Genomic DNA, 12,588 nt, shown 5'->3' on the forward strand with positions numbered 1-12,588 from the left:
GTGGTCCACCAGCACCGACCCCAGCAGTTGCTCTTTTCTTCCATTTCAGGGACTCAGATTATGGGGCAGTTCCTACTGCCAGAGCATCCCTGCTTCTGGTCAGCTGAAGTTTTGGGGTTTGAACTGCTAGCAAACCCTGTTCAGTTCAAAAGCTGCAGGTTGTCTGTTCCCAACTTATATATTAACAGATTCATTAGTAAGGTCAAGAACGACTTGCAAACAAGTCACTGAACTCTTTGGTGCCTGAGTTGCAACCCTCGCCTACTAATTAGTTGTAACAAACAATAGGGATAAACATGAGCTGTCTAATTTTAAGTATAAGAACACCAATCCACTGGACAGTAAAAGGGGAAAATGGTGTCACGTGTATGGTGAATAGCTGTGAGACAAAGCCATAAGTATCTGAGCCACAGTATTGCTGGAAAAATCTTTGAGAGAGGATCCTCTCTGGAGCACAATATGACCTGGATTATGCATCCTCAGCAGATCTCTCAGCTCAAAGGTAAATAGTAAACGATAAATTCCCACTGGCCTTGCCTTCTGCACCTGCAGCAGTTTCACATACTGAACCGTGCAAATGCAGGAGGGGTTGGCATGGGTTGGTTTGCCAAGTTTTGCATGTTCCTCTCAGTTTTGGCTGTGAATACAGACTCCCCCCCCCCGCCCCCCCCTTGTTGAATGCAGTGCTGGAGCTTTCGGTTCAAACAGACCTACATGGTTATATGAAAAAAGCCAACTCGCACTCAGCTTCATGTCAAACCACTCATTTTGCAAGCCAGGCCTGCTAGGAATTTGTCTCTGTTTAAGTGGCATTTCTCAAACTGTGGTTCATGGGTGGCCAAGGAAGGTAGATATATTCCAATGCCACGCAATTTTACCACAGCTCTGTGTACAGGCTGAGTCATGACGATTCGGTATAGAAACCTTTTTAGAAGAGGGTTTAAAAATATACTTTTATGGTTTCTCTAATAAAAGGTTTCTAAAAGAAGGTGTATTACCTTTAGCAGCCAAAGGCAATCAAGTTGTGGTTTTTATTTAAAAAAAAATCTAAAACAGAATATAGCATCAGTTAAATGTCTCCCCTCTTTGATGGCTAAAAATGCTATGAAATATTGACCAGCTCTTTGCTTGGTTGTGTGCTGGTTTGTTTCAACTGAAGCATGTTGTTCAAATATTAATTTTGGGTAAAAAATAGTTTTTCAGTTAGTCTGTGCTTTCATGGAGGATGAAATGATATAGGGAGCTGTGTGTGTGCTCCCCAAAAGCTTGGATGATTTATTTTGTGAGTGTAAATGTATTTTAAATATAAACTAGAGAGAGTAAGAGGTTGTGGGTGGCTTTTTTTCTATTATATTCAGGTTACCTGTAAGAAATTTTGTTAGAAAAGTCAAGAATAGCCTATCATTTAATCCATTATAAAAAGTTAATGTAACCCCATATAACATTCTTTCTTGGTAAGAAAAGATTATAATTTTTACTTAAAAAGATTATTTCCATACCCCAGGAAAAAAAAAGAGATAAAAATATAATAAATACATTCCAAACATTTTTTTTTCAAAGTATGAATAGAAATATTTTGAGCAATTTATAAACAATTAGCACATTTTAGAAGGGTGAAAAAGGTAATATACTGATTTTTTTAAATATATGAGGCTTTAATTTTTCTTGTGGTTTTGCTTATCCCTCTCTCTGGAAGTGTCATCTTCCTTGGTTTTGCTGAAGTATTTGTTTATAATGTTTTTATCACACGTAGAAGGTTTTGTTAGTTAGATTGGTATAAAAAGTATCTATTTTTGTTGGGGATCCATCTAAATGGGTTCCATAGAGTTGCCAATAGGTTATTAAAAGGAGACCTCTCAGTTCAATTTTCTTCTACTGTGGCTTTTGTCATGTTTGTATTTTACTGCCCCCCCCCCCCCCCCCGAATGCCCCCAAACCCCAAAGTAACAACCTCCAAACCTTTTTTTTTAATTCTCAGTTTTCTTGATGAGCCTTTAAAATCTCCAGTAACTTAAACCACTTTTTGTTTAATCCCTTTGCCCATGGATTTAGAGCAGCCATATAAGTAGGTCATTCGTGACGCACTCTCCTCCTTGGCATCGGTATCTAGTTTAACAGTAACACATGAGCATCTCCCTCTGTTTGTTACTAATCAAACCCACACGGGATGGTGTAATAAGCTTCGTATCAATTCGGGGGGTTGATGATAACATTTTATTGTCAGTGTGATCATACTCGTGGTGATAGGAACAGCTAAGTAATCAGCCAAACAAGGTAGCTCTTTAGAAGTAGGTTACTAGAGTGTTTTACCCCTTTTTGTGTTATAGTGCTGCCTTTGCTTGGGACCTGCTGTTTTTCTTTGACTAAGCATGACAGCAGGTCCCAAGCATTGGGACTAAGCACGAATGCAGGCTTTCTGAAAGATGCAGCATGGTCATGTATGCATCACCATCATCATCTACCCTGTATCCTAAAAGTAACATTTAGATTTGACACTTCTAAGGAAAATTGATTGACCTTCTCAACATGCCTATTAAAAACATCCCACTCTATGTCCTTCCAAGGAGGAAAACTGTACGTGAAGGAATCGTGTACCTCCGTTAAACTTTTGATAGCAGAAAATGTTTGAATACCTCTCTTCTGAGAATGTTCAAAGCTTTTATGTAGAAGGCAAGGAGGAGGGAAAATCTCTACAACAGAGCAGCTATGATATGAAGGGTCACTCTCATAAATTAATTGCTGTGCTTATTCATTTTTTAACTGTTTTTTTCCAGGTCCTCCCATTATTCTATGGGCAGTCGAGCTTTTTCCCATGACAGTATTTTTATACCTGATGGGAGAACAGAAAGTGAACAGGCCATCCAAGCAATGTCACAGGAGAACGTTTTAGGAAAAGTCAAAACTCTTCAGGTAAGAAATTGTAAGTGGGAAAAATATTTAAAATGTGTGGAAAATGGTCTCCAGAATGTGTTAAATGTGGATAAAGGTGAGTTGCTTTTTCAATAGCCTTGGGGCAGTTTCTCAACCATGTAAGTCGTCTGGCCAAAAGCCCTGTAAATAATTCGGATAATCTGCAGAAGATCTAGGTTTTGATCTTGAAAGGTACGGCAGTGATGCTGCAAGCAAATCTGCAGAAATGTCTGCATCTTGTGGAACTCATTTGAATTGAACTCATGGTTTTGGCATATCCTGATCTGTATGCCTGGGACCTACAGGTGTGGTACTGAGTGAAAAAATGAGGTGCTGTTGGTGGCAGGGAACAGCATGCAGAGTGAGACTTCTTTGCAAAGCCGATTTAATTATCCTTTTATACATATTACCTTTTTTTTTCTCCTTCTTTTTCTCCCTGTCCTTTCAATGGTTCTCATGAAAGGTGGATTTGTTTATCTCTCCAAAGCAAACAGCGCATAAGTAACTACATAAACAACACATTTGGGTATTTCCTTCTAAAGAGCTTTACATGACCTGCTTTCCCTTCTTTTCCAGAACTCTGTCCCATTAGTGCTCGAACTAATTTTTTGCTTTACTTCTTGTACATCTGTAAGATTCCCAGCTCTATGGCTATCTAGACCTTGAAAGAGCTGTCCTTCAGAAGCACGTTTCAGTTTATTGCTGAGGATGCTGACATGTCCTGTCAAAATGCTGATAAATTTTTAATGCTGTGTAGGTGCCGTTACTCTGCAGCTGACTAGTAAAATACCATTGATTTCTTTTACCTCCAAAGTCCACCTGCAGTCCATCTTTTCTGGTGAGTGAGAGATCATGCACAGTAGACAGATCTGACATTCAGGATGAAATTGTTCCTTCTTCCTGCATGGTGCTGTCAGCAGACAGAGCACCTGAATGGTGTTGGCTGTGCTGACTGTGGATGAACTTTGAAGTCAAAACCACACTAGGACAGCTCCAATTTCTCTGTGCTGTTTTTTCAGCTTAAATTTCCCTGGGTCAGGTAGATTCAACGCATGCTACTTTCCAGCCTAGAAACCATTGTATTTTAAATGACTGCTGACTCTGGACAAAGATGTGAGGTAGTTGGACCTGTCTTGCAGAATGTTTGAGTGTCCTTTGGATACAAAGCTCACTGACTTCTGCAGGGAGCTGTGCCCTCCCTATCTGTTGGATCTCATCTTGGTTTCAGTACGTTAGCTTTTCTCTGAATACCTTTTCACTTTGCAGGAGTGGCTTCTCCTATTTCCAAACTCACCTTAAAGTTTCCAGTGGAAATTATTGCCTCCACTAAACTCAGAGACATGATAAAAAGTACAGTTACTGAAGTTGCTAACAACCATCTTCAGTAAGCCGATGGTAACTCAAGAAAATTAAAGCAAAAATAATCACCCTTGAAAGTCACAAAATAAATAGCCAGTGATACGCTCTTGCTCGTGTGAACTTTGCATGAGCCTTTTTTGGTGTGGTTACTTCCATGTATTTTAAGGGGCAGCATTGTTTCAGCTGCTTGATGTCAAAAGTGTGCTTACCTTTTTATTTAAAATTGAAGGACAGTAGTTAATTTTTATCATTTTAATATAGCTGCAACCCAGCCTGTAACAACATCCCCGATTCAGCTTTTCTCACTCTACAGATGATGGTGATATCCAGAGCAACCCATTCAATCAGAAAGCAAATGCATAATAGATTGTAAATGACACTTTCAACTATTTACATATTTACACAGAAGTTATATATTAGTCTAAATGTACATGGATTTTTTTCATAACCCCATGGAAAGGCTCCTTATAACAAGCCCGGGGGCCATCTCTTGTATCTGCAAAACCTGCTGCCCAGCACATAACTGTCCCCATTTCCCTAGCCATGATTTCTGCAACTGTTCCCTGAGTTTTAGGACAAGATCATGCCAAAATCCCATTGCACATTTTTAGGTTGACCTTAGAGTTGAGTTCCAGGATCTGACCAGTTATTTGGATATCGTTCCTGTCTGAAGGTTTTATGCATTCCATACCCTATCCTTTTTTCCTGCTGTAGTATTCTAAAAGGAGACTGCTCGCTGCGTGATTTTGCAGTCACAGAAAACACTTGGTCTCCAGTTATCAGAAGCTTGTGTCTACTTTGAAGTCCCTTTCTGCAAGCTCACTCCCACTGGGAACATCTGTATTTCTTCAAGTGGTGGAACAAGAGGAGACAGTCATCTCTTCTGAAGAGCGCTCCACTCCTTAAAACCAATTCTGTGGCCAGCTCCTGGTAGAGTCATTGCTATGCCACCAGCATTACTGTGGTTTTGCCCAGGCTTGTATGTCACGGTGGAAGCACAGCATTTCCAGTTTCCAGTTGCCTGGCAAGGTGCTCCTCAGTAAAGAAGCGTTGCCAGGATTCAGTGCCCTGTGCTGGCTCCGAACTCGCTGTATTCCATACGGAGATCAAAAGCTCTGCAGATTTTAACCTTTTTCAGGATTTTTTTGGAGGTGGTACAATGAACATTCCTGGAAAACTTAAATCTTTTTTGGAAGAGGCACTGTGCTTACAAGCCCAACTGATAGCATGGTGAAAAGGGTTTTGAAATCAGAATAGAAATGCAAGCCATTTAATACTGACGGTGCTGGATCTCATTCTGCTGACCACCAAAGTCGTTCCCCCTTCTCACCTTGCATTTCTGCTGACTTTGGAGTGTTGATGAACCCACAAAAAATGTTGTGTAATGGTGCAAAACTCTGTAGCAGTCTGGGCAGCTGGCCAGCGTATGCACTGATTCAGCTTCTTATTGTAGGAATTCTCTCTTTCTGATTATGTGTGCAAGGTAAATTAGTTCTTTATGGAATAGCTCTCATTTCTTTTTATTGATTGGCAGCATTCATCTTATCAGGCTTTCTGTAAATGGATTTGGTCATGTTCAAAGGTTTTAGCACGTGCTTTGTTAACCTCCAATAGCCTTTGTGTATCCTGGAGTTATTTTGTGTTGGCTCAAGCCATCTGCTGTTGTAAAAGCAGTCTTTTCCTTGTCCTTTGGATCTGCTGAGATTTATCATTACCTAGCTTTTAAAATCCAGTGTAGAAAGCCAGCCTGAACCTGCTCCCACAAAGAGATGGTGCCCAGGCACTGGTACTCTTAATGCTGAACTCAGTTTCTGGGGATCTGGTGCTTTACTTCTCATACTGGTGCATTCTCTGGTGCTTTTACTTCTCATACAGGACTGTGAATGAGACACAAGGAATTTTTAAAATCTAAATCTAGCAGTGTGTCAGAACAAACCTAAAAGAAACTCTGGGAGCTTGTTTTTACATCCTTCCCTTTCCTAAGTTAGTGCGGGTTTTTTCTTGCATCAAAGTGTGTTAGATCCACTTCCTCACATTTTGCAGCTGTGACTTTTCTTCCTACTACTGATGTTTGCCAGAAATGGTCAGCAAATGAAGAGGAGACAGTTTTTGTTTCAGACCCACCAAAACTGTAGCAAGTAAAACGGAAACTTGTTTTGAGCGTTAGTATCTTGATGCGTCTAAGCCATTATCTCCCTTTTGCTGTGACAATACCGTGGTGTGGCACCGCTGCTGCCTCTGGAGGCAGGAGGACAGCTTGTTCTCTGCCTCTTGCCTTCACTGAAAGTATCTCAGGTCATCTGCCATCCATGAGGCTGTGGCAGTCAGCTGCAAGAAATATTAAAGTTTGACTATGGCCTGTGGCTTATTGCATTTAGGAACTACTGGGCTACATCTTTTCTGTTTCATGTGACCACGTGGTTTAAAACAAACAAACCCTCTGCTCTGTAAATTTGTAAAACACCCATTTATTACACAGATATTAATTATGTTCAAACATGTCTTGGGAATCCAGACTTCTTGGTCAAATTCTAAAGGACCACTTTTTAAATGCACATTTCCCTGGCTTTGTAATGACGAATGTTCCCAATCATTTTCTTCCTGTCAGACCTAATGACTGTTCAGTTTTGGATCCCATTTCTTTTAATCATTAACATATCTTAGCTAACGATCAAGCTGCTGCTTCCCCTACTGTGCATTGCACATCTGTATTCTACCAGTCATTCCCATTGTTGTTTCTGTTTGATATTGCCCAGATCTCAACAAGGCTACAAAGTCTTTTGCTAAACCTCAAAGCTGTTATCTTTTAACTTGATGCTCTGCATTTTATAGAATTGGGAGTGAATTTTCACTGCATGATTGCCCAGCTTTGTATTTCTTACAATTCATTTCTCTGTTGCCAATATTTTCTAGTGCCACCGCAGCCTAATTGTTTTCTTCACATTTGACAATTGTTTTCACTTTATAAACTGAATTTATCATTTTTTTCTTAATCATTCTAGCATTTCTGGGGCAGACCCCCTTTTTCCTATGATCATATTAAGCCCTGGAAATGAGCTTCCATTTTCCTTGCTCACATGTGCTTTGCTTTTGGCAGTCTGCAAGGAGAGACTCAGGTGACAAATGCCACAGATCCTGCATCTTCAGGCTTCTTCAGAAAGTCTTGCTCTTAACACGTGAACATCAGTAAGTGGTCCATTGCCACTGTATACCGAAATCTTCATTTGCATCTGGATTTGCTGCAAATACATGTCTCTAGAGATCCATATACAGTTTGCTAGAGATCCATATACAGTTTGCTTATTCACCATTCTTCTATTGTGGACTCTCTCAAAACCTTTCTTGAGGTGTAGTGCCCCAAACCACATGCTGCTCCAGCAATGGAGCGTGGAATAGTTCCCTCCCTGCATCTTATATCCAAAACACCAATACTTCTTATTTTCCTCCTTTTCAGTAAGTTTACATGTTAATTTTACATCTAGTTTACTTTCTAAAGCCTCCAGCTGTAGCAATATAACTTCTCACATGATGCTTTCCAGTTTATTCTCTCTCTCTGATTTAAAGAAAAAAAAAACAAACATTGCTTATGTGGGGTGTTTTGCTTGTTTAGATACGCTGCAGATTTTCCTGTTTGGATAAAGAAGTGGACTCACTTCCATAGAAAGAACAGTTAGGTAAACGGTCTTTTCAGCCTAGAAAAGAAATTATAAGAGAGAGAATATGATAGACTTGCATGAAATCATGAGTGGAATTGAGAAGATTAATAGAGGACAATTATTCAGTCTTTCACAGCATGAGAACACATGAGCATCAGTTGAAACTAGTAACACTTTCAAACCAAAACAGATATTTCTTTATGCATAGTTGGACTGTAGAACTCATTGTCATACAGCACTGTTATTTGTGAAATACTTATAAAAGTTCAAAGAGCAATGAAACAAATTCATAAAAGAAAAGTTCCCAACTGGCTATTGACTCCAAAAGTCCTCAGATACCACAAATCATTGGAGCGTTTACAAGGAAAATCTCAGTGCGGGCTCGCCCTGTTCTTATATATTCCCAAGGCATTTGATTTTTGGGTCACTGTGAGAGACTGTACAGGACCAAGTGGAATTTCAATAGTATGGCTCTTCCCAGGAAAAGTATTATTGATTAAGTCATTATTTCACAATTATATATAACTAGAAAACATGATTTCCTTTATTTGTATATCTGGGCATTGCAAACAGATATGAAAAATAGGTATTTGAGTTGAAGGCAAAATATGACCAGCATTTCTTGTAAGACTTGCTTGAATGGAATCAGCTGAAACAGTACGCTCTGTTTTAATGATTTTTAACTGAACAGAGTAAGCAGCTCAGTGGATCTGGTTTTGGATTCACTCCAGGCATGGAGCCATAAGAATGATATGGCTTCAGGGGGCTGAATCCAACAGGCATGCAAGCAGGCATGTACGCAGAAGAGGAGCCAAATGGAGTGAAAGATGTACAGCCTGATCTGGGCTCTCTGCCGGTTAATATGGAAAGTTTGTTCTGTGGCATTTCCTATGCAAACACAAAGAGTGCTTTGAAAGTCTAAGCTTTTTAATTTGCTGCAGGTGCCAACCAATGCAGAGCAATTTAACTTAGGAGTTTTATTTCTGAAGTTATTAACAGTAAGCTGGTGTAAAGATGTCAGTTAAATAGTATCACATTTTAGCAAATTATTTTGCGTTGAATGAAAGTGGGCCTGTGTCATGGTCCAGTTACTGAGGACGATTTTAAAAATTGGATGAGTGCAAACTTTTTTTTTTTAAAATTCCCAGTATTTCTTTGCCTTTATTGGATGTGCAGCCCTGCCCCTCACCTCACGCTGAATGGCACCGCACCAATAGCCACCCGGGTTGGGTGTGAATAGGCAAACTCTCATGCACCTCTTGAATCTCATAGAAAAAAATTCAGGGATGAGGTAAACCTGGTCTGGAGCACAGCTTGATGATCCCATTCTGAAGCTCCCCTGTATGTGTGGTCCCTCCAGCTGCTGTTTCATGGTATAATTGTCATATGTGGTAGCCATGCTGTTTTGGTGCTGAGAATGGTTTGTAAGTCCTGTGGAAAAATCTGTCCACTGGCTACAAACTGAGGGACTGGGACAGCACATTGGAGTTGATAAGGCTGGAAGTGGACGGTGCAGGCAGGAAACTTTCATCTCTTTCCTTCTGCTTCTAGCTGACAGCTAGATTTTGGAGCAGGATGGTGATTTCTTGCTGCTAAATTACAAGCCTTCTTGCACAAACCAAAAGAGACCAGGTTCGTTTAACTGAGATCAATATGCATCTATGGAGATTTCCAAAAGGGTATTTAAACACCCTGTGCATGACTCTGCAATGGTAGAAGAACAAAATGTCATGCCTGCAACTTTCAATGGCCGGGGTTGCAAACAGTCCTCCTTAGGTAACCATCATCTACATGCTGTCAGCACAGGGAATTCTCAAGTACAGAGGATTTATAGTTTTGTGTTCAGAAATATATGTCTAACTGAAACTTTAGAGAAATTTAAAGCAGATGCTCCTTTTCAGGGAATATGGCCTCTTCTCAATGGCCTTGCAGCTTAAATTGATGTATCTCTCCATCTCTGGGTTGGACTGTGTGTGTTCTTCCAAGTAAAAGTTGTGGGGTTTTTCTTTTCTTTCAGGGATGATGCATTTTTAGGGGTTTTATGATTGACCAGGTAGAAAATGTATCTGTACGAATTTTTTTGAGAGAGTATAATTGCACTGTAGTTACAGTATAAGCATGTTTTAAAAAAGAACAAGGAGCAGGTTTTACATTGCTCTTTGAAAGCGGTAAGAATTAATTTGCTCAGCGGTAACAATAAGCTATTTGAGATTTTGACATTTGGTATTCAGCATCAGCTTTGGAGATCAGAATGCACTGAAAGGAACTGGCCAATGGAAAACTATTAGTGGCATTCATTTAAGCTAAATTTGTTTAAAAATTTCAATAAATAAATAATACAGAAAAGAGCCTTCTGTCCTGGAAGGAATGTGAGGGCTACTAGAGTTTCTACTTCAATATTCAAACTAATTTATGCAAGTCTGAGCAAATAAACTTTTAAAACTTTGAAGTAATTAAAAAAACCACCTGTGTACAGTCCATAAATATTGAGGATACTCTATTTCCTGGAAATATCAGGAAAATAACATTTTAAACTTTTATATATACAAATACACATTTTTACGGCAGAGCCCTCAAGCATCCTTGATGACAATTAAAAAGGCCATTCTTTTTAAAGCACAGACCATTCTCCACAGTAGCTCCATCACCACACAACTCCCACTGTGCATTGCACACACGGCAGATCAAGAACTTGATGAGAAGATCAAGAGAATAAAACACCGTCCCTTCCTCCAAAACACATTATAAGCAATACGTACATGCGTGCATGTTCTCCCCATGGAACAGATGCACAAATCCTTAGTTTCTTGGGTAGTTGCTCAGGTAATGCTGAGAGTTCCAGCTTTCTGCCTGGGAGAATTATTTGTCTAGGCATATGGCTTTTATCATAGAATCACAGAATAGTTTGGGTTGGAAGGGACCTCTAAAGGTCATCTAGTCCAACCCCCCTGCAATAAGCAGGGACATCTTCAACTAGATCAGGTTGCTCAGAGCCCCGTCCAACCTGACCTTGAATGTTTCCAGGGATGGGGCATCCACCACCTCTCTGGGCAACCTGTGCCAGTGTGTCACCACCCTCAGCGTAAAACATTTCTTCCTTCTATCTAGTCTAAATCTACCCCCCTTTAGTTTAAAGCCATTCCCCCTTGTCCTGTCACAACAGGCCGTGCTAAAAAGTCTGCCGCCATCTTTCTTATAAGCCCTCTTTAAGTACTGATAGGCTGCAATAAGGTCTCCCCGAAGCCTTCTCTTCTCCAGGCTGAACAACCCCAACTCTCTCAGCCTTTCTTCATAGGAGAGGTGCTCCATCCCCCTGATCATTTTCGCGGCCCTCCTCCGCACCCGCTCCAACAGGTCCGTGTCTTTCTTATGCTGAGGGCTCCAGAGCTGGACGCAGTACTCCAGGTGGGGTCTCAGCAGAGCAGAGTAGAGGGGCAGAATCACCTCCCTCGACCTGCTGGCCACGCTGCTTTTGATGCAGCCCAGGATACGATTGGCCTTCTGGGCTGCAAGCGCATGTTGTCAGGTCATGTTGAGCTTCTCACCCACCAGTACCCCCAAGTCCTTCTCGGCAGGGCTGCTCCCAATCCCTTCATCCCCCAGCCTGTATTGATACCAGGGGTTGCCCCGACCCGGGTGCAGGACCTTGCACTTGGCCTTGTTAAACCTCCTGAGGTTCACAGGGGCCCACTTCTCGAGCTTGTCCAGCTCCCTCTGGATGGCATCCTGTCCCTCTGGGGTGTCGACCGCACCACTCAGCTTGGTGTCATCTGCAAACTTGCTGAGGGTGCACTAGATCCCACTGTCTATGGCATTGATGAAGATATTAAACAGTACCGGTCCCAATACGGACCAGTACTTCTTTTGTAAGAAGAAAGGAGCAGCCTCAACTTAGAAAACACATTATCAAATTAGAAGCTGTTCTGAAGTAATTTTCTACTAGCCTCAGAGGACCTGCAGTAATAGAGCAGAATTACAGCCTTCACACCATCTAATACAGACCTGTTTGCTCTCTCCAACTCCCATTTACGCAGTGGAAACATACAAGATTTCAAGTCAGAGAGTTGCACTGCTAACATGACAGCTTGGGAGGGCTTGGTAAAACCCCTCCCTTTAGACTACGGCTGCACTGCCAGTAATCTAGGCAGGAATAAAACTGCCATTCAAAACTGCCCACTACGCCAAAATGATGTACTAGATGAATTTCATTACTTTCTGCCAAAATCCAAATGGGCATAAATAATGCATAACTCAATGAGGAGCCTGAGAAAAACTATTCTAATTTAATAACCTGATTATGAGGAGTCTCTGCATGTTCTTTTTGTCTTAATAGTTCAATATCGAAATCTGGTAATGTTTTCGGGTAATATGCATCAAGTTTTAGAGTCTAGTCAACTGGGCAACGATGGCAAGCAAGACTGATCTGACCTGAATCCTTTTAGAGGTCCATCCACTGCTACTAAAGCATATCTTCCCTTGCCAACTGCTCACCTAAGCCATGCTACTGGTTCTCTGCTATAGGGAAAAAATAAATCTTTGTTTTACATGCTATCTACACCAGTCTTCTGCAGTTCTCAGCGACAAACTCGTGTCAGGGGTCCGTCTATGTACCTGACATTCCCACTGAATAGAAGCTGCACAGCTGAACTGAGTATTGCTGAGC

At 40.9% G+C, this 12,588-nt stretch overlaps 1 protein-coding gene across 6 annotated transcripts in view; it reads left to right on the forward strand.

Annotated features, from left to right (window-relative positions):
• CRACD (capping protein inhibiting regulator of actin dynamics) overlaps positions 1–12,588 on the forward strand; it is a 143,649-nt gene that overhangs the window by 112,029 nt on the left and 19,032 nt on the right. For all 6 annotated transcript variants that reach the window (XM_076336287.1, XM_076336293.1, XM_076336289.1 and 3 more), the window contains exon 5: positions 2,775–2,910. In XM_076336287.1, coding sequence (XP_076192402.1) covers positions 2,775–2,910 — 136 coding nt within the window. The remainder of the gene's footprint in view (positions 1–2,774; positions 2,911–12,588) is intronic.

This window comes from Aptenodytes patagonicus, chromosome 4 (assembly GCF_965638725.1).
Source record: "Aptenodytes patagonicus chromosome 4, bAptPat1.pri.cur, whole genome shotgun sequence".
Lineage (NCBI taxonomy): Eukaryota > Metazoa > Chordata > Aves > Sphenisciformes > Spheniscidae > Aptenodytes > Aptenodytes patagonicus.